Source organism: Meriones unguiculatus, chromosome 1 (genome assembly GCF_030254825.1).
Source record: "Meriones unguiculatus strain TT.TT164.6M chromosome 1, Bangor_MerUng_6.1, whole genome shotgun sequence".
Classification (NCBI taxonomy): Eukaryota; Metazoa; Chordata; class Mammalia; order Rodentia; family Muridae; genus Meriones; species Meriones unguiculatus.
The window spans coordinates 17,902,651-17,924,455 of NC_083349.1; the positions used below are offsets into that span (position 1 = coordinate 17,902,651).

General features: G+C 43.1%; 2 protein-coding genes and 1 long non-coding RNA gene across 15 annotated transcripts in view; 1 reads left to right on the forward strand and 2 right to left on the reverse strand.

Annotated features, from left to right (window-relative positions):
* Positions 1 to 3,179: 3,179 nt before the first annotated feature.
* Positions 3,180 to 6,851, reverse strand: LOC132653661 (uncharacterized). Its single transcript, XR_009591440.1, has 2 exons — positions 6,747 to 6,851; positions 3,180 to 5,428 (listed from the first exon to the last, which is right to left on the reverse strand). It is a non-coding gene; the product is annotated as an uncharacterized LOC132653661 (long non-coding RNA).
* Positions 6,852 to 6,975: 124 nt separating this feature from the next.
* LOC110540184 (cytochrome P450 2E1) lies at positions 6,976 to 16,465 on the forward strand. The gene is made up of 9 exons (XM_021626996.2): positions 6,976 to 7,196; positions 7,993 to 8,152; positions 10,663 to 10,812; positions 11,118 to 11,278; positions 11,602 to 11,778; positions 12,552 to 12,693; positions 14,575 to 14,762; positions 15,249 to 15,390; positions 16,161 to 16,465. The coding sequence occupies exons 1-9, from the start codon at positions 7,020 to 7,022 to the stop codon at positions 16,343 to 16,345; spliced, it is 1,482 nt and encodes a 493-aa protein (XP_021482671.1). The 5' UTR covers positions 6,976 to 7,019; the 3' UTR covers positions 16,346 to 16,465.
* Positions 16,466 to 18,091: 1,626 nt separating this feature from the next.
* Positions 18,092 to 21,805, reverse strand: part of Syce1 (synaptonemal complex central element protein 1) — a 43,758-nt gene continuing 40,044 nt past the window's right edge. For all 13 annotated transcript variants that reach the window (XM_060382073.1, XM_060382072.1, XM_060382148.1 and 10 more), the window contains 10 exons: positions 21,468 to 21,542; positions 20,880 to 20,927; positions 20,602 to 20,656; positions 20,345 to 20,434; positions 20,079 to 20,142; positions 19,390 to 19,456; positions 19,190 to 19,313; positions 19,002 to 19,112; positions 18,791 to 18,878; positions 18,092 to 18,603 (listed from right to left, as the gene is read on the reverse strand). In XM_060382073.1, coding sequence (XP_060238056.1) covers positions 18,538 to 18,603; positions 18,791 to 18,878; positions 19,002 to 19,112; positions 19,190 to 19,313; positions 19,390 to 19,456; positions 20,079 to 20,142; positions 20,345 to 20,434; positions 20,602 to 20,656; positions 20,880 to 20,927; positions 21,468 to 21,542 — 788 coding nt within the window. In that variant the 3' untranslated portion in view covers positions 18,092 to 18,537. The remainder of the gene's footprint in view (positions 18,604 to 18,790; positions 18,879 to 19,001; positions 19,113 to 19,189; positions 19,314 to 19,389; positions 19,457 to 20,078; positions 20,143 to 20,344; positions 20,435 to 20,601; positions 20,657 to 20,879; positions 20,928 to 21,467; positions 21,543 to 21,805) is intronic.

The window sequence follows — 21,805 nt, forward strand, 5'->3', positions numbered from 1 at the left end:
GGCAGGAGAGGAAAGGCAGGACTTCTTGGCAGAGACTGGAACTGTGGGAAAAATTGAGAGGCGCAAGATTTGCCACCGACACACGGACGAAGTCAGACACACCAACACTAAAGAGAGGTACTGGGTCACATGGCAAACATGGCTGGAATAAACATGTTAATTAAGTGATATGAGCTAATTGGAAACAAGCCTAAGCCATCAGGCCTGAACTATAATAAAGAATAAAAGGTCTTTGTGTCATTGTTGGGAGCTGGTGGGTCGAGATTGTCCAGCAACAGTTTTGTTTTGAGTTGACTTTTGCATAGGCTAAAAGATATCAATCCAGTTTCTTCTACAGATATAAATTCAGTTTCCTTCTTTTTATTTATTCTGACTTTGCCCATGCATGCATGTGGGCACACGCATGATGCAGTGTCAACTTCCGTCAACCAATGAAGGTCTCTCTGTGAAACCTGTGGTTTGAAGACCTAAAAGAATGGAGCAGACTACAGTCTAGTGCTGTAGACAACTTTGCTTCAGGTTCAGTGTATCTTTCTACATGAATGTAACAAAGAAAGCAATGATCCAAGAAAGGTTATTTGAGTTCAGAAAAAAAAAAAGTGATCAGAAAACAAGTAAATAAATGCCAGTAAGCCCATACTAAATATTAACAGAGGAGCCCTTTCCCAGAACTTTCTCAGGAAAATCCAATTTGAACACAATTGCCTGGCACATACTAAAAATTCTACCTGGAAAAGCACAAAAACAAGGCAGAAGTCATAGCCAGATTTAAAGTACACTGAGGACAGCACTCGGCATATTCTTTCATCAGGTTGGGTTCTGACATCCAACAAGAAAATAAACATGTCTTATTAATTGAATGTAAATGTTTACACAGGGGGTACAAAATAACATCCAAGAACAATCCAGGGAATAAAGTGTACTTGAGGTAAAAAGCTCTCTGTCTTTTTTCCAGGAGTTTCTCCCACAATTCCTCAGGGCATTGTTCATGACGCATCATTCTTTTGACCATGTTCCAAACAATGCTGCATGTATGTGGAAGTTAGAGAACAGCATTTGAAACTCAGTTCTTTCCTTCTCTTGTGGATCCTGAGAATTGACTCAGGTTGTCAAGTTTAGAAAGCAAGGACTCTTACCACTTGGCCATCTCACCATCCAGGAAATCCAGCCTTCCCAGCAGCATCTGGGAAAGATACTTTCTGTTGTGCAAAATGTTTTTAAGGCCTTGTTAAAAAAAAAAAGTAAGTGTCTGTAATTGTGTACATTTTATGCCTGGATCATCTGTTCTATCCCATTGGTCAAGATATCTGCACATCAAAAAGATTAACTAACATGATCAAGTAGGCTTCATTCCAAAGATGTAGGGATGGTTCAACACACATAAATCAATAAATGTCATCTACCAAATGAATAGACTCAAGAATCAAGAACAGAAACCACATGATCATCTCATTTGATGCAGAAAAGGCCTGTGACAAAATTCAACATTCTTTCATGATAAAGGCCCTGGAGAATTTAGGCATACAAGGTACAATATCTCAACATAAGAAAGGCAATATATATAAAGCCTATAGTCAATATCTTGCTAACTAGAGAAAACCTTAAAACATTGTCAGGAAAATAAAAAACAAGGTATGTCTACTCTCCCATCTTCTGCTCAATATAGTACTTGAAGTCTCGGGTAGAGCAATAAGACAATTGAAAGAGATAAAAGAAATACAAATAGGGAAGTGGAAAGTTAATGTATCCTTCTTTGCAGATGACATGATTTTATACATAAAAGACCCCAAATACTTCACTAGGAAATTTCTACACCTGGTAAACACATTCAACAAAGCAGCAAGATATGAAATTAACACATGGAAAACAGTGTCTCTACTACATACAATGACAAACACACAGAAAAAGAAACCAGGGAGCTAAGGGAAGATGGCAGGGAGAACTGGCCCTTTCAGTGGACTGGGGAAGGAGGTAGGGGGAAAGAGAGAGGTAGGATAGGACTGGGAGGAGTTGAGGAAGGGGGCTACATTCAGAATGTACAATGAATAAATTGTTTACAAAAAAGTCTAAAACAAGAAACCAGGGAAACAATACAATTAACAACCACCTAAAAATACCTTGGAATAAATCTAACTAAGGAACTAATAAAGTTAAAAGCCTGCACAATGAAAAATTTAAGACTGAAAAGAAATTGAAGAAGATTCCGAAAGACGGAAAGTCTTCCCATGCTCATGGGCTGGCAAGATTAATACTGTGAAAATGGCCATACTTGGGGGCTGTTTCTAACATGGACTCTTGCCTGCTTTTGGATCACTTTTCCCAGGCAGTACTGCCCTGCCTGGCCTTAGGGGATAAGGATATATATGCTCAGTCCTGGTGTGACTTGATGTGTATGAGAAAAAGAATAAATAAAAATAAATTAAATATAAAATAAATTTAAGACTTTTCAATTTTTAAAAAGTGACATGCTCAGAAATTAAGCTTCTTTGCATTGATAGAGCTCTCTCTTTTCAACCTTAGAAATTAGGAATACTTCATAGTTACAGAATCCTGAAAGTGTTAGACATCAGAACAGAATGATTATGAGTAAAGAGATTGAATCCAAGACAGAAACAAAGTGACTCCATGAATGACAAGAGGCAGAATAAGAAGAGAGTATGTTCTGAGGGGGGGGGGGGGAAGAGAGAAAACGCATGGAAATTAGAAATTAGAAAAGAAGTGATTGGGCATGTAAAAAGAATGGAGAAACAGAAAAGCAAGAACCCAGGAAAGCAAGAACCAGCTCCAGCTCCACCCACATTCCCCGGTAGGGGTGAGGGAGGATAAAGGTGGGAACTGAAGGTACAACCCCAAGGTCACCTAAAGCCTAGAGATAACAGACAATAATCTAATACTTAAAAGAGAAAGTAGTATTAACTCAAATTATATAAATAGAAGAACAATAAAAGTTTAGTCTGTGTAGTAACATTGATATATTTCCCTGATCATTACTCTCGTAACTTTCAACCATTACCAAAATGCTAATATTGTTTCTTTCAGTGAACTATTGTAATGTGATAACCTGAATTCTGAAACCAGGTTTCTTCAAATTGCCCGCACTAATCCTGCTGTTTATAAACTTTGTTTTAGAATCTGTTAGAATTTCGTGGTTGAAAAACACACTCAAATTTCTTCAGCAGTTTATGTTTTCCTTAGTAATATTTTGGAATCATTTATATAATTACAAACTTAAGTCTAATAGATTCACAAAGGTTTCGATTACAAAATGAATCAGTAAATATACATTTTAAAAATCCCCCAAAAGTGTAACATCTTGAACTCAGTGAACACCACCACATCTTACATTGTTGATGCAGCTCACAAAAGTGATGATGGCTGAAAAGCCGGGCCTTTGGGAACATAAATGTCACAAAAATCACATATTAAAATAAAGATAAGAAAATGAACAATAGCGAAGATATAAGAAAATCGCAGCAAGAGCCACACTCGGCAATTTTCAGGTCTGGACCGGGCACAGTTGGAATGGGTGCTGAATTAGGCGTTGGTACTTGTGATAATTAAGCCACCACGCTTTCCTGTTTGTGGGGAGTGCTGCACTGCTCTCATCTAGACAGCAAACACAGTGCTGAGGACACAGGAAGCAGCTGCTTCACAGTTGCATTCACCTTGTCCTCTAGGAGGCACAGGTCTGCCTTTGCCTTCCCTCCTGGCCTGGGAAGGCTGTCCACGGCTGGTGTGACCTGCAGCGTCTCCACTGGTGTCACAAAGTGCTGAAGCCCACCTCAGAACTCAGAAAATGGCTGCTTCCTCCACCCTTCAGGCCTAACTTTTGACACAGTTAATACGAAAACATTATTTGCTCCTAGAATGTTTAAGAGAAGCTCAGACTTGGAGGCCATCCAGCAGATGACAACACAGTCATTCCAACTCCTTTGATGTGGGGAACTCTGTCCTCAGGCCAGGCTAGCTTGTTTGCACTGATACCGTGTATTTTGTGCTTTTGTTTTACTTGGAAGAAAATTTAGGACTTCAGTCAAGGCTATTCGTTTAATGAAAAGTGGCATTAAATAACAGCTGCTTATCCAACAAATTCCTAGTTTGAGATCCTTTTAATTGGAAATCAGAATTTAACAAAGGCTTGACATTTTACCATTCAAAAAGAAGAGAAAGGGAGCTACAACTGGGATACAAAGTGAATAAATTGTAATAAATAAAAACTTATTTAAAAAAAAAAGAGAATTTGCAAGAAAGAGTCTTTGAATCAACTCCCATCTTACTAGCTAAATTTTCAGGTGTCCAAAATGTCATATTTGCCTACTGTTTTTTAAACCATTGTGGCCTAAGGATGTGTGACTGCTGAGTACCATTCTTCTCTGAGTGTAAAGGAATAGAAAGTCAGAGCATGAGGCCTGGCATGTGACCTGTCCCCAGTGGAGAAGCCCAAGGTCCAGGAGGTGAATGTTCCTTTGGCACCTTAGTGGCATTTGACCTCTTCCCCAGAAAAACAGGAGCCTGGGAGCAAGAAGGCAGAACAGACCCCAGGACAGACCAGGTATAACATAGAAGGTAGGAAAAGGCCAGCACAGCCCAAAGAATTACTGGATAGGAACACTGTAAATATTAATGTCATTACTAAAATTGATTTATAAAATAAAAGAAAATTTACCCAAACAAATTTAAAGCTAATGTTCTGAAATTCCTAAGTTTTCACATTGTGTGGAGAGTTGGAGAAGAACACTGTGCTAAGCTTGTTGATTAAGCTCTTTACCTTAATTAAAGCCTAAACATGCCCCCAGACAGAAGGATTACAATTAATAGAACAGCAGTTAAGCCTTGAGAATGCCAGAGAAGCAAGAAATAAAAGGAGCTAATAGAAGACAGTCAATCAAGCTGGAAAGGAAACACACGCATCATAAAGCCAGCTGGCCCGTGGCGTGATAAGCATCACAGCCCTCGTGTTAGGCACAGCAGGTTTCACTACAGCGGCAACAGTGCAGTAGTTTTTGTAGCTATGCCACTGGGAGGTGCTTTATTCACGTGTGTATGTTTTCCAAGGATACTACTGTATACTGCTTCAGTTGGAGACCTGTTGCTGTGCTCTCTGATTCCGTCCTCGTTCACTCAGTGTCTTGGTCCAGTACTACAATAATAATCTCATGTGTTCTGCGTTCCTGTAAATCTATCAGCAGTTCTCTGACGGTACGTCTGAGTGTGGTGTACTGACGTTAATAAGTTAATGGTATGGCAGTCGTGCTACCATTTTCACTGTCTTCTTAGCCATCATGGTCCACTTAGGAATGGACGCGCTGCTATTCTGATGGGGAAAGGTGTTTTTCAAGGCAGTGCCGACCACGTACTGCCTGTTCCAGGAGAAAGCCAGCCCTAGGCTGCAAGCACCAACTTCTGACACTGCAGCACTACTGTCCACCTGCAAACAGAGAGCAGGACAGAGAATCTCTGCTTCCGGGTCCCACTTCACATTGTCAAATCAACTAGCAAATTCCACAGAGGCCAAAAAAAAAAAAAAAAAAAAAAAAAAAGCAGTGGTAAAGTTAACCAACTTTGAGATATTCTGATTGCACGATAATATTTGTAGTGCCAAGGACCAAACCCAGGGCTTTGCACACGCTAGGCAAGTGTTCCACTGGCGGAGAGGCACTGCCAGTCCTCTGAGAGCTTATTTTTCACTCCTTCATGAAAAATAAGCGGAAGATGTTCTTCAGAACCGCTTGTCAAATTTCGAAGGGAAAAACAAATCAGGATGTTATTGTGTAGTTGTTCATCCAGGAGTGCAGTGTTGCTCCAAGCTCCTCGGCATCATAAGATGTCAAGACGTGTAAGAATACTGAGTATTTTTTTTCATACAGTCGCATAACCACTTTTATGTTATGGTTCTAGGTAAATTGTGGAACTTCATGTGTTTTCAAAAGGAAGAGAAATTTTTTTTCACTTTGTCTTCTAACTGGTAATACAGAAAAGATACTCATTTGTGCATTGTGATTTTATACTTTTGTGTAACTGTGCATCTCTTGCTGCATTAGAATACATAACAGTGGGGCTGGAGAGATGGCTCAGCTTTTAAGAGCACTGTCTGCTCTTCCAAAGATCATGAGTTCAATTCCCGGCAACCACGTGGTGGCTTGCCACCATCTATAATGTGAACTGATTCCCTCTTCTGGCAGATGTAAATGCAGACAGAACACTCATACATAAAATAAATAAATCTTTTTTTAAAAAAAAGAAGAAAACATAACAGTGGATCTAAGTAATGGGTTTTTGAATCATTTATATGGCTCATGATTCTATATATAATATTCTATAATTTATATGGCTCATGATTCTATATAAAGTGCTGTACAGCATACATAGTATTCTAATCCAAATGTTCTCTGAATAAATTATTAGTAATGCAGAATGCTCTGGCCTTCAAACCAAAGTTGTGGTTTTGCCCTCTGCTTATTAATTAACTCTTCCAACCTACCAAAGCAGGTGTCATCTTTTTTTTTTTGTAAGTTTATTTTTTCCCTCATACAATACATCCAGACCAAAGCTCCCCCTCCCTCCACTCTCTTCTCCCCCAGATCCACTTCACTATTTCGGCCTTTCCCCAGCAAACAAACACGTGCAAACTTTTTGCCACTGATCTGAATGCATGTCCACTATGCTGACCAGTGTCAAGGGGCAGGACAGCCTCCCACCCCCAGGACTGACCTATGGGTTGATGAGGTGTTCATGCATGTACTCACCAGCACTGTCACTGGTGCCAGCAACCAGAGTATTGCAGGGCCCAGCCTCATCCATGTCAGATCAGTAGACACAACTTCTAAGAGGCAATAGCTACAAGGTTCAGCCTTTGAAATGATGGCCAACTGCAGCTAATAATAAACCAGTGCCTTAGGCCAAGGGAAAAGAGTGTGTTATTGGCTGATGAGGCACCCTCCTTCTCAAAGACACATTATAAAATCTTTGGTTTCCCTTGGGAAATTCCTACAAGTTTACAACAGGGCCTGAGAAGCACCATGGCTGTTCTTGGCATCACCATTGCCTTGCTGGTGTGGGTGGCCACCCTCCTCATCATATCCATCTGGAAGCAGATCTATAGCAATTGGAACCTGCCCCCAGGACCCTTCCCAGTTCCTATCCTTGGAAACGTTTTCCAGCTGGATTTGAAGGATATCCCCAAGTCTTTCACCAAGGTAAGAGAAATATTGCTGCATTAAGAAAACAAGTTAGAGTTTAGATATGAAATACACATATTAACCTCAGTTAATAGGACAACCTCAGTTGTCAGTTGTTATTCAATGGCAGATTATCATGATGTTGAATTAACAGGCCAGTCCATCTTGGGCATGGAACAACCACAGTGAGCACTGCCCTGCAGGCCCAGAGGCCCTGTGCATTTGGAGTGACTGACGTTGCTGGTATCATTGTGTGACAACTGACACAACAACAGGTGTCCCCTGGCTGGAGTCCACCTGTGTCAAACAACAGACTCAAAGGGGAAATGTTGAGCCAACTGTGATGCACCAAAATAACAGCATCTGCCTTTTGCCAATGCTCTCAACATTGCATGGGCTAACCAGAACCAAAATGCTACCAGGTGTGAAACTGAGGCTTGGTGCCTGGGTTAAGGGTTGTCTTTGCATGCGGTAGGGTAGCTACAGGCTTCAGGATCGTTGACTCCAAGTTAGCTGCTGATAGCCTGGCTAGTAGAGCCTTAACTTTAGGATCACACAGGAAGGTGATGAGTGTTAGCATTGATTAAACAGCCACAGAGAAGAGAATTGTGTCTAGATGGAAGGAATGTCCCCTGCAAACCCAGCAACTTCAAGTGGAGAGAATGTCCCTACATCCGACAAAACAAAAATGGCCTTTTCCCCAAATCCCTTTAACTCTTGTGGAGAACAGGAACAATAACAGGGAATGAGGGAAGTCTAAAGCAGGCTGACTCCTGTCTACCTCCTGGTCCACTCTGTGAATTGATCCCTGCAGCTGTCAAAGCGCTACGGGCCAGTGTTCACACTGCACCTGGGCTCAAAGCGAATCGTGGTCCTGCATGGCTACAAGGCTGTCAAGGAGGTGCTACTGAACCACAAGATGGAGTACGCCGGCCGAGGAGACATTCCTGTGTTCCGAGAGTACAAGGACAAGGGTGAGTTGGCTTCTTGGACCTTTGGAGGGGGCAAATTAACGGGGAGAGTAATGTGAGTACCATTTAATCCCCCAAATCTTAGTGACAGCAACAGAACGAAGAAAAAAAGCAAAGGCTCAGAAAATGGCTTGTGCCTGCGGGAAAGCTGCTTTTAGACTCGTCCTGGGCAGGCACTGTAAACCCAGCGAGACCTCCAGGCCCTGCCCTCCCCAGACCACTGACCAACTTGCAGAGAATGGCAGATGGGCTGTTTCTGGACCCCGGAAGTCTTCCCCAGAGGATTCCTTCTCCAGCCCTTGTGCTTTTCTACATTTCTCTTCCACTCAGCCCCAACTGTCTCTGAGGTGTAGCTGGTTCTACATACTAAGGTCCTTTCACTCACTATGGGGTTCCTAAACGTGCCGGGCACTCTGCTTGCAGGGAAGGACCAGGTTTTGGGTATTTGCTTTCTTCTATTGTAGCTAGTGATCTCCAGAGAGAGAGAGAGCTGTTCCGCCCTGAATCTTGCTCACTTTGTCCCTCCTGTAGAAGGGAAGTTCAGGATGCTAATTTTTCTGTGCTTTCACAGCTCCATCTTCTATTGAGTGTGGGCACCCAGAACCAGGGGTACCTTCAGCTCACTGGCACCACCTTCCTGCCCAGCCTCTGCCTTGTCTGTACCTCCTTGCTTCCTCCTTCTCACTCCAGGTATCCCAAACCAGATGAGAGATAAAGTGTCCCATGATTCTGCCTGAGTCAGCACTGGTGCCAAACTTCTACAAAGTTTTTTTCCTTTTGTGTGAGATTTTATACCAAAGCTTTCTCAGCTTTATGTCTTACTCTCACTGTCTAGCTTGGCTCCCCAATTTGTGTTTCCAAAACTATTTTACCTCAAGCAGTAACTTTTGATGTTCCTCAATCAGTACTGTGAGTTTCTGTATTGTCTCAGAAAGAAAAAAGAAAAAGAAAAGAAAGAAAAGAAATAACAGAAGTAACTGTATCAGTCCTTGGCCTTGATATAGGAGTTACTGAAGAGGTACCAAGCAAGGTGACAAGGATCTGCTGGAAAGGGCACAACCCTTTATGTGTCCTCTAGCTCAGTTCAGGAAATGGGCTGGTGCAATCAGGGTCTGCCTCTCCACAGGCTGGATTCAAGAGGCGTCTGCTGCCCTTGCCTGGGAGCTCCAAAATCCTATTTTTATGTATCCCACACAGCCCAGAGTGGCATGTAAAATCAGCTGAGCCTTAGGTAAGGGTTTGTTATGTGACTGTTTTCTAATATTGTAAGATTAAGCACAGGCGTGGGTCAATGCACCAAGATAACTGCATGAGTCATTTGAGTAAATGTTGAGAAAATGTGATTCTCACCTGGACAGCCAACCTAGTGAAAGAGCCCCTTGCTGCAGTGGTAGGCTGTCAGCTCTGCTACTCTCTCAGCCACCAGCTCACTCCTCCAGCCTTCAGGGTAAAACTGAAACATAGGTTATGCCACATGCATCCCTTTCCGCTTGCAGGCTGGCCATCTCTTGTTCTAGAAAGCTCTTTAGACCATGTGTCCCCTGAAAAGTTCCACATGGTCTTCAGGATGTTTCACTGAGCGTCTCACACATGGTTAGACTGTTAATGTGGGAGAGATTAAGAGATTCTGAGATGCAAGCCCTGCACCCTGTGTAGATATAACTTATTATTCTTTGTCTTAGAATGTTCAGAGCTTAGCAGGTGCCTTAGACACGGTAGATACCAAAACGCTATTTATTGAAGAAATGATGGTGGAAAAAGTAAGAGAAGGGGTTGGAAGGACTCCTGCAATGTGGAGAAGCCTGAAGGGCTTTGCGAGGCAAAAGCTAGCCGGGTAAGACTGGGTGGGGCTAGCCCTGGATACCTTGAACTGGCCCCAAGGGGCTCTAAGAGCTCCAAGAGACAACTAATAAGCCGTTAGTCAGGATGACTTAGATTCAGTTTTGAAGAATGAGAAATGCTCACAGAATTAGCTGAGCTAGAGATGGAAGTAAAAAAAAAAAAAGTTTCAGGGTAGTTGGTTTCCAATGTATTAATGGGGTCACCAGGCCATGTTCTAGGAGGAGAAGCAACATGTTTTGTTTGGAGGGAAAGTACCCCAAAACTTTTCATTGAGAAGAGATAGTGTTCAGTCTTTCCATCTTAATATACTCAAACTGGGAAGTCCTCTGACGTTTAGATTTTGAAACCAGAAAGCCATGAGTTGAAATGCTTGTGCTGTGAAGGTTAAAACCTGTGATCTCAGAAATGCTGCTTAAGAATTTTATAAGTAGTCAGAAAAGGAGGGTCCTGCTTAAGAATAGCCGCCTGCGGTTTACTTAGCATGGTAAAGGTTCAGAGCAAAGTATGAAACCAAAGAAAAGAAGCTGGTGCTAAGAAGCAACAACCGTGAAACACAGCCTGTCCATTTCCTTTTCTTGTGCTTTTTCTACCCAAGACCGTTTCCCCCTCCTCCCCTACTTCTCCAAGAATTGGGTACTTGTAAGTAACCCTGGTTGATCCCTTTTTCTTAGGGATTATTTTCAATAATGGACCCACTTGGAAGGACGTCCGGAGGTTTTCCCTAACCATCCTTCGAGACTATGGAATGGGGAAACTGGGGAATGAGGCCCGAATCCAAAAGGAGGCACGCTTCCTGGTGGAGGAGCTCAAGAAGACCAAGGGTTTGTATCTCCGCAGTCAGGAGGGATTGTGGCTGAGCTTCCAAGGACCCTGAACAACCTGGAGGCAGTTGGCAGATAAATAAACCCTGGGGAAGGGTGAGGTCAAGTTGGTCCCCAGACACTGTCTCCTCAATTTGAGTCCCAGCTCTTTCCAGGAGAGCAGAAGTGACTGCCAATTGTGACTGTTAGGCCCTGAATAGCATTAAAAAGTGAAGACAGTTAGAGGCTCAAACATCTACCATGGAAGACTGGGTTGGCTGGTGAAGGCCATGGTGAGGCACTCACACTCCTCACCTGTTTTCCAGGACAGCCTTTTGACCCTACCTTTCTGATTGGCTGTGCCCCCTGCAACGTCATTGCGGATATCCTCTTTCACAGACGTTTTGATTACAATGACAAGCAGGGTCTGAGGCTCATGAGTATGTTCAATGAAAACTTCTACCTGCTAAGTACTCCCTGGATCCAGGTAAGCAGGCTTTTCCTTTTCCATGGACCTTCAGTTGCACTGTTTACATCAGAAGAAGAAATACTCAGGTTGCGTGAGAGAGACGGGCCTAGAAAAGCAAATTACAGAAACGTTCAGGAGAGCATTTGACTAGGCTGGCTCAGCAGCCTTCTCACTTCAGTACCTGTGTAGACTTGCATACACACATTCCCACCCACACTACCTGAAGAACCGTACCTCCAAAAGACACTGGTGGACCCAATATTCTAAACAGTATGACAAAGACAACCATAAATTTGTTGTTTGCTGGTTCTTGTTACTTATGTGGTTTTCATTCTCCCTAGCTTTACAATAACTTTTCGGAATATCTACGATACCTACCTGGAAGCCATAGGAAAATAATTAAAAATGTGGCTGAAATAAGACAGTATGCACTTGAGAAAGCCAAGGAAAATCTGAAGTCCCTGGACTCCAACTGCCCCCGCGATGTGACTGACTGTCTGCTCATAGAGATGCAGAAGGTACTGGACAGGAGGGGCTTGCTGGATGGGCAGAGGGCATCTGGTTCTCGCTTCATGAACCACTCTGGTGTTCATACTGAGCACCTTGGCTGCATTTTCAGGTTCTTGGTATTTCAGAAACTTGGCTTCAGCATGACCACCATGCTCTTCTCTGGTTACTTTTGGAAGGCCGAGGCTTCCACCAGGCCAAGATGAACTGCAACTCTTTGGGGAATCTGGTATTGCCTGAAACCACTTCGGCAATACTAGATTTTGTGTGTGTGCATTTATTACCCAAGTTTCCTTGGCTTCCAGAGTTCTAGGCCTTTTTGCCTTTATATTCCTGCAGCCTCTACACTTCTTCTAGGACTATCTCTTACTTTCTTGCTGTGATGGTGTGAAAAAATGTAAAATCCTATGTTGATTTCCTGTAGATGGTTTCCATTTGAGAGTCTTTGCCATCACTTCAGCTTCTCCCTGCCCCGTATCCATAAAACAGAGCCTTGAGCTGGAAAAGAGGCTGAGACTAGCCTGTACAGCTTAAAGGTCATTATCATTATTAAATAACTCTGGCACTACTGACCAAGATGAGACCCAAGTTAAGAAACCCATTCCCATGTCTAGCTTGTTTCCTGGGAGCCTCATTTTCCCTTATTATGAGGTAGAAAAGGCTGTTTCCTGGTAGTACTAGGAATCTGGCATAACCTGGTCCCTCTCTGATGAGGAGCAATAAGCATCACCTTCTTACACCTAAAAAGATCTCACCAGATACCTATCTGTCTCCAACTTCACAGGAAAAACACAGCCAAGAACCCACATACACAATGGAAAATATTTCTGTGACTTTGGCCGACATGTTCTTTGCAGGAACAGAGACCACCAGCACAACTCTGCGATATGGGCTCCTGATTCTCCTGAAATACCCCGAGGTTGAAGGTACATGAATCAGAAGCCAAGCTCCTGTGTGGTACAACTGAGCCCTGTCAGGGTCACCCTGTGCAGTTCAGGCTGTTGTTCTGTGGCCAATCGCTTGCCTTCAGTGTCCCAGCATCACTCAATGAGCTTTAAGAGTACATGACCTTGCATGCGCCAGGGCCTAATATCCTGAAGACTGGCTCTCCCCCACACCCCACTGGGAGGCTTATGGCCCTGTGCTGAAATGGAGAGGGTGCTCCACAAATAATTTAGAATGGAGAAAGTTTCCCCTGAGAAAGGCTTTTTGGATTTATAGGCTCAGACAGGGAAAGGGCTCAGGCTGGAGTCATCCTGGAGCATCTCAAGTCAGGGGACTCGGAAGTGGAAATTGAAAGAGAAGCAATCAAGGCTATCCTAAATCCACTTCACTTCCTCCTCAAGGCTTTGAAACAAAATCTGGGCAGAAAGAATTCTGTGCCTGAAGCAGGCACAAGGGACTGATATGCAGAGGGTCGTACATACATTTTCCAGACAGAGGCAGTGTGATGATCCTCCATGTAAGCCAATAGGCCTCGCCTTTAGTAGAGGAATTGAGGGGGCTGACAACCTAGGAAAAAGGTACTCAAAGGCATTAAACCCTGCTATCCTATGAGTGGGGCATAGATCTGGGCAGCCACTACATAAAAAGCAATTTTTACTAAGAACATGGTTGTGTGTCTGTCTGGTCCAGGGCCAAGATTTGAGCTATAGCTTTTCTGTCAACAATGCCTCTGACTTTTCATATCACACAGGAAAATGAAAATGGAAAGTGACTAAAGTCCAAAAAAGAAAATGTACAAATTACAGTAGTTATAACTTTTATTACTATACTAAGGAAACATACATTTTAATGTTTTTAATTATTAATATAATTAATTTCTAACATAGACAAAGAGAAAGTAAATATGGCAGGAACCTATACATCCATTATCAAATTAAACATCTATTGACATTCTGTGGTTTGCTTCAGTGCTCTTAAAAAAATAAAACATTCTATGGTTAGCTCGAGCCCACTAACTCACACTTGTCTGCCTCACCTCCCAGATCTGGCAATGCTTTAGGACCACTGTGTAACATTCCCGTGTGATTTGGATATTTAACATTAACTACATATCAACACATAACTCATATTTTGTGCATACCTTACTATTATACCATACTATACACATCTGAACGGAGCTTGCTTTATTCACTTCGCATATTATAAAGTCCCGTAGTAAATCCCAAACACAGAAAGACCAAGGAACTTGACAAAGGCTACTGTTGCCTCTGTCATGATCACAGAGACTTTCAGATTTCAAGACCTATATTCTAGTCTGTCGATCTCTTCCTATTTTTAACAATAGTAAACCAGCTTAGGGTGATAACGCAAAGATTTCTCTTTAGGAAGACATTTCCAAGGCCCTTTTATCTCTACTCCTGATATGAAGAGAATTGGGAAAACTATCACCAGCTATGACAATGGATGCCCGAACTTCCTATCAACTGTGAATAATCTCACAAATCTTAGCTCCCATTGACTTTTGTGTGCAATTCAAAGTATCTGGGGATTATAAATGACATTTAAGGTGCTTCATAAACATACAATGGATGGCTTGGCAGATGGATGAAAGAATAATTAGATGGATGTGTGGGAGGAGAGAGTTATTGGGGATCCTTGGACGATTGGATGAGTGGGTAAATGAGTAGCTTAGAGTGTAGAGACATGGGTATGAATAGGTAGGTGGATGGAAAGCAGGTAGGTTAAATGGGCAGCTAGGTGAGCAGGTAGATGGAAGTGATTATGTATCCACATGGGTGATGGAAGGTAGACATCAATTCTAAAATTAACACTTTAAATTCATCTCATTCGTATCTTGGCAGAGAAACTTCATGAAGAAATTGACAGGGTTCTTGGGCCAACCCGTGCCCCTGCTTTCGGAGACAGACTGAAGATGCCCTACATGGATGCCGTGGTGCATGAGATTCAGAGATTCATCACTCTTGTCCCTTCCAATCTGCCCCATGAAGCCACCCAAGATTCTGTGTTCCAAGGATATGTCATCCCCAAGGTCAGGCATGAGCTGGAGAGCACTCCATGTGCTTTGTCCTGTTAGTCTATTACCTAGGTTGCCCTTCAGGATAGGGACTCAAGAGCAACTTTGACCAGCCTATATGGCTGGATGTGGGAATAAGCCAGCATTCATTCATGCCCTACAGAACACTTCATACAATCACCCCAAAAACGTCATAACCAAGAAAAGTGGGAATCATGGAAAATATCTCAACTGGTTCAGAGGAGTTGTAGACATTCTAACTCTGAGATCCATGGCAGCAGCAACTCAGCCTGGGACCCATTCTATGAAAGATATAGGGTCTTCCTCTTCCTTTAGACCTGATCCCTGGCTCTTTTTTATATAGTCCTTAAATGAACAACCCTGCAAATTAAAAACATGCTATCCTACAGAATATAAAATTCCAGCAGCCCTCATCACTGGTGTTCCAGATGAAAGCCTGTGTTTTATTAACTTGACTGATAAAACTTCTACTTCCTCCAGGGTACAGTTGTGATTCCAACTCTGGACTCCCTTTTATATGACAGCCAAGAATTTCCAGATCCAGAGACGTTTAAACCTGAGCATTTTCTGGATGAAAATGGAAAGTTCAAGTACAGTGACTATTTCAAGCCATTTTCTGCAGGTAAGCAGAGTTCATAGGTCATGCCTTCCCTGGGAAATTGTCTTCTTCAATCCTATGCTTAGCTCCATGTGCTCTCCCCATACTAAATGAGGACTACCATCCCAATTCCATCATGCTCTTGTAACATATAACCCAAGTACATTCCTCCCATTTCAGAGAAGTCAAATATTTCACCAGGAGTACTAGAAATGATGTGTTCCAGGTGGATTATTTTATCATAGAGTGGACATTTTTCTAACTAATTGTTCATCTGTTGCTACTCTAACAAGACTCAGTTAAAAAGCTCTCAAAACTGTATTACCTAATTCTTCATAAGTGTCAACAAAAATTACTAAACTCTATTCTTTAGCTTCTTGGACTCTTCCTAAGATTCTGGGCCTTCCCATCCCAAGGCCTCACCTAGGGTTCCAGTAAAGGATGATCCCACAGCTGGTTTGATCATTTTAACAGCCTATATTTGCAATGGGCTTCACCTGTCCCACCTTCCTGAAATGATGGCATAAAAGCTTTGGGCCCATTTCCTTAAACTACCACTTGTGCATCAGGTCTGGATGAGTGGTGTAGCTGGTCCCTGAATGAGCCAATATCACTGACATTCTTGTTCTCTAACATATGACCACTCAGGTTCAGGGGCCAATGAGCAGGACAATGAATCCTACTTTCAGGTGGTGTGCCTGAAGCCTCCTTCCACACTCCCAATCCCTTAATGGTAGAAGTGTTAGCTCTGTGAGGATCCCTCAGTACCTGATCAGCACTGTTCTTACTTCTAGGAAAGCGTGTATGTGTTGGAGAAGGCCTGGCCCGCATGGAGTTGTTTCTGCTCTTGTCTGTTATTCTGCAGCATTTTAATCTGAAGTCTCTGGTTGACCCTAAGGATATAGACCTCAGTCCTGCCACAGTTGGATTTGGCAGCGTCCCACCCCAATATAAACTCTGTGTTATTCCCCGCTCATAAGACCTGGAAACTGCCTGAGATGGCTACGCACTATTATCCCTTGTGTTGTTTTTTTAATCCAAGTATATAGAGTTATCATCAAATGGAACAGAGAGGAATAAATAAAATCTTGATGAATTATGTTAGTTGTGGATTTAATGTTGAGAGCCTTGTTCCCTTGACTGTAAAAGTTCCCCAGTGAGTGAATGCTATTTCATAGCCAGTAGCATAACATCTTCCAATTTGTCTGTCCCTGACTTCTCTTAAGAATTTGTTTGAATATGCGTGAATGATCCTGGTTATCTGCCCATCTCAAGACCTTGAATTTAATGATATATTCAAAGTTCTCTTACAATATAGAATAATTATATTCATACATTCTTGGGATTATAATGTGAACAGCTTTATGCTGACCCTACTTTCCACCTCTCTACCTTAGGGCACTACTGAAACCCAAAGTTAACAGATAACACAACAGTGGGCCCATTGACATTGCTTGGATCATCGTGACTCTATGATGGCAAGAGTGCTTCCAGGAAAAATGTGTAATTTTAAAATTTGCTTTAGGGCAGAGATGTTTCAATTTAAGAGATTACCATTATGGAAATTCTGAAGTGACAGGGAGAGATAGGACATGTGTAGCTCTAAGGGCCGTTAAATAATTGTAGCAGCATCTGGCCACTGTCGTAAGATTGACACTAGGTCAAGAGAGTCACTAACTATATTCATTCAGTGGTAAAGCCTGAGACGGCTCAAGTCTGGTTGTCTTTTGAGGAAGTAGCATTAACTTCACATGTACAGTTGCAAACCAAGCATGGTGGCATACATCTTTAATCCCAGCACTCAGGAGGCAGAGGCAGGCAGAACTCTGGGAGTTTGAGGTAGGCATGATCTACACAGCAAATTCCAAACCTGCCAGGACTACACAAAGAGGCTCTGTCTCAAAACAGAAACAAATAAAACAGGAGTACAGTTCTTTAGGAGAATTAGTCTGGCCTTTAAAAAATTACTTTTGCTCTTTAGTGTACATATTTCTTCCAGACTTGGCATGCCCATGCCATCTTAAAAATACAGTAATTGTGATAACCTATAGGAAACTTTGTTCCTGAATCATGGTAATGAATAAGCTACACAGCAGATATCAAGGTCTACGAGAATAGGGCTGTTGGCATTCACTTTGGCATGGGAGGAAGGTATCAAAAGACCTTCAGGAGACCCTTACAAGATCCTCTTCTGGGATTCCACTCAATTCCCAAATGTTACATTCTAGCAGATGTTTAAAAAAAAAAAAAAAAAAACTGGTCAGCCACAGTGCCGCACACCTGTAATCCCAGCACTCAAGAAGGCAGAGGCAGGCAGATCTCTATGAATTGGAGGTCCTGGTCTACTGAGTGAGTCCAGGACAGCCAAGGCTACACACAGAGAAACCCTGTGTCAAAAAACTGACTGAGGCAGGACTTAAAATGGAATAGCTGCCTCTGGACCATGCTTGCTCTTATCAACCACCCTGCTAACTCATTTATTCATGGAGTTGAATTTGACTAAATCTTTCCTTTTGTCTCCTTCCATATTTGGGCTGAATATACATTCATTTCCATCATACCAGAAAACCCACAAAACAAATGGTAACCAAATAAGGACCCAATGGAACTAAAGATGAGTGGGGAAGGTCACCCATTTATGTCCTCCCCAAACAAAAGAACATTTTTAGTTTAGGATGTTCCTTGCAACAGTTCAGGATTGCTTATGAACACTGTAGACCACACACAGACTCAAATTTCATTTATTTGCTTGAAGAATGAGGTGGATGATAACATGCACTAAGAGCTGATGATGTATCTTCCTTTTGTTTCGAAGTCTATGCTATCCGGGCCTACATGAAGCAATTAAACTACTGGGTAGCTTCACAGAGGCTGGGAAAAAGTCCAGATCTGTACCCTTCTGTCCAAGATCAGAAGAGTGTATCAGATACTCATGGTGAGCAACAGACAGGAAAAGCATTTACTTAGGGCCTATAGTGTGGACCTATGTAGCCAGTAGAGATTCAAAACTGAGCCAAGACATCTCCAAGTTCAAACACTTGAGAGGGTTGGCCCATCACCTTCTTCTACTCAGCACATACTCTGATGAAGCAAGTTCTACAAAAAAGCTCCTTTATTTCAAACAGCCTCATGTGATATTGAGGTTAGTATTCCTCCAGGCTGAGGAGAGCATCAGGTCCTGCTTGGTGGGTGCTCTTGGACTTTCTCCTCATGGACTCCTAAGGGCTTGGGACTGGCCTGTAGAAGGTAAAGGCCCAGGCATTTTTCCATGCTCATACCACCCCCTTCCACTTTTCTATCCCCATGCTACCATGTGTTTACACCTTTGCCTTAGCTGTGCCTCCTGTAGTAGGAATGCCCTTTTCCACAGACTACACTCTGGAGACTTCCACTATTCTCCTTTCCCTTCTGCCCCAAGATTTACCATCCTCTGTGAGCTGTCTCCTTCATCTTGCATATTCTGAACTTGAGAAAGGATCTGTAACCCATGCTTTTCCACTTCTTCTTTCAGCCTGTTAAGGAAGAGTGGACAAGGAGAATGGACACAGGAAAACTGAGAAAGTATGAAGAGACGTATAGGCAGAATAGGGGCAATAACTGTCATTCATCTTCCTGGGAAGGGGCTCCATGCTTACATCTGCCGTTTCTGCTGTAGCTCTTGGCACCTCTCCTGCAGCTGCTGGTGGTGCTGAGCTGCAGCCTCAAGGAGCTCCTCAGCTTTCTGGTTTTCCTCCCTAAACATCTGCCTGGAGGTGGGGAAAGAAGTCAGCCCTGGGCATGCTACCTCGAAGCTTTCTTCCTCCTTCCCCACCCTCCATCTTACATTGCTGCAGCTGCCTCGTGGCTTCGGAGGAAGAGCCCATCAGCAAAGCTGGAAGATTCCTCAGGCCCACACAGGGCAAACAGCCGATGTTTCACATCCTCCAGCTTTAACTCGATCAGTTTCTCTACAGACAGAAAATGTAATGAGCAGGTGAGGGCAGGATGGTGCACGTGAGGGCCACCCTTCTGCCCTGATCTCACCTTCCTTGAGCAGCTGCTCCTTGCTGCTGTCCAAATCATCCGTCTCCTTTGCCAGGTGTTCAGGCTTCTGAGGGGTAGCACAAAAAGGAGACCTGTCCAGATCCCCCGGCCTCCTCGTGTTTCAGAGAAGCCTGTATAGACTTAGTCATTATCCCCTCAGTAAGTTTCACTGCCTAGTGCCCTGGCCCCCAATGCATGCCAGCCATGGCATAACCTCAGGGGAACTGACCTCGTTATTCCTTCTTCTTGGACCCTTTAACCCTAAAAACAGTTTCAAGGGGAAGTATTTGAAGCCCTAAAATCTGCAAATCTACAGTCCTGAGCCACTCTCTGAGGATTTAGCTACTAGCGTTTCTTCCTCTCTTTTCTTCTGACATTCAACTAATTTCCCTACCAGCTGTCTGGGAACTCCCAGGGGTAAATGTCAACTGTTTTTCCTGTGATATCTCTACTGTATCTGGGATCATCTCATACACATCCATGGATATTCTCAGTGGATGACTCCATTTGGTATTCTCATGGCACCACCAGAACACTGAATGGACACGGCAACACAAGTGAATGTGAAACACCAACAGTGAGGACACCAAGGGTGGTCACAGGGGCTGGCTTAGGGTGACAGACAGCAGGACCACCAAGGCTTGCATAGAGACAAAGCATGGTAAGTGGCACAGCTTTGTATGACTCACATGAAATTCCAAGAGGTCCTTATGTTGGCTCATCAAAGTCTCCAGCTGTTTTTCAAAATCCAACCTAGAAGCCAACCACAGGCCATGAGCTGCCACAAAGCTTGGCCCAGGCCTGAGTCTGTATAGCACTCAGGGACTTTGTACATGCCCGCTGTTCCACAAGGAACACCTCTGTCCCCTTTACTAAACCTGGCCAGCTCCTCTGGTTCATCCATGGCATTACTGTACCTAGAGCGCATCCCCATGCCTTATGCCTTGAGGTTTACCTCAGTCGTCTTAGTTTGTCCTTTTCATTGTCGATCTGAGAGTTCAGGAAAGAAATCCTGTCTTTACATTCCTGCAGCATGCTGTGCTTCCTGGAAAGGAAATCAACACTCAGCTGTGTTCTTTGAATAACACTCCTGGAGGGAGAGTTGGAAGCTTCTATTCTGTTCTTCTGTATTCAGGTCTGTGTCTAACACAGCAGGTGATATGGGAGGTAACAGGAACACTTAGGGAGGCCTTTGTAGGCATGGTATCTTACCTCTCTGCCTCACTTTCCTTCTCCTGGCAGTGCAGCCGCATAATCCTCAGGGTTTCTGTAAGGATAACAACAGGGCCCTCTGGATGCTTGTTAAGGCATCTAATTTGGCAGATGAAACAAAACAGATCACATCAAGTCTCTGAACACCTGATGGGACTTTGACATTTTTCGGGTCTGAGAAAACTCATAGGAAGTTCACAAGGTCAGATTCTAGTTACTAGAGAGAGTGGGCTTAGGCAGGGTACCACAAAGACTGGAAATGGAGAATATGGGAATACCTTGCTTTTTGTTCAAGATATCCTTCAGACGCTCTTTCTCTTCATGTACTAGAAAGCATAATGAAGGTTCAAGCATTAGGGACCAATCACAGAAATGCCAAGGACAGTCATATGAGAGGCAAGGTATAGCTGTTATCATAACTCAGTTTCCTTGAGGTAAGTTCCCAGCCCTTTGGTACCCACACTCCTGTAAACACAATATTCCCTAACTTTCACAGAAGATGTATGTGAGGACCACGTGTGACAGCCATTAGGACTGGGAAGAACAACATCAATCAAAAGGGCTACGTGATCAGGTAATGGAAGATGATTAAGAAAGACCTCTCCGGTAATGCAGAACTAGTGATGGGAGGCAGGAACTTGTGTTATCTGAGGTAATAAATACATGGAGAATCATCCCTACAAACAACTCAAGGCAGAAATGTCCTCAACGGCATTCCCAGAACTCTTCTATTAGAAGATGGGAATGCTGGAAGAACATGAGGATGGAGAAGAGAAGAATCTGTGCCCTGGTGATGATATCAAGTGCCTGCATTAGGAGAAGCCTAAGACATTATGGAAACCTCTAGCTACTCTCTGTTAACTTACATGAGTCCAGTTCCTTCTGCAGGGTATCCCAGACAGTCTGGGCCTCTCCAAGCTCCTCGCCAGCTTTCTTTTTTGCTTTACCAAAAAGTAGGACAAACATTTAGTAAGTACAGCCTCAAGCACAAACAAGATTTCATATTCATCAAGAAAACCTAAAGGGGCCCCGATTTTACAAAGCAGGAAACAAGGCTTTCTAAATCCTGGCCCTTCTTGCTGGGCTCAGGTGGCAGCAAGGGCATGTTCACAGGCAAATGGCTACAGCGTTACATGCAAAGGAGCCCTTCACTTACACTTTCATGAAGTAACTATAGATACTTTAACAAGAACTCCTGTATTTC

What these genes read in the sequence shown, in the direction of transcription:
- LOC110540184 (XM_021626996.2), top strand. Translation starts at nt 7,020, where the DNA reads ATGGCTGTTCTTGGCATCACCATTGCCTTGCTGGTGTGGGTGGCCACC. An exon ending in TCCCCAAGTCTTTCACCAAG is followed by an intron (nt 7,197 to 7,992) that starts GTAAGAGAAATA and finishes TGATCCCTGCAG; the next exon opens with CTGTCAAAGCGCTACGGGCC. An exon ending in AAGGATATGTCATCCCCAAG is followed by an intron (nt 14,763 to 15,248) that starts GTCAGGCATGAG and finishes TACTTCCTCCAG; the next exon opens with GGTACAGTTGTGATTCCAAC.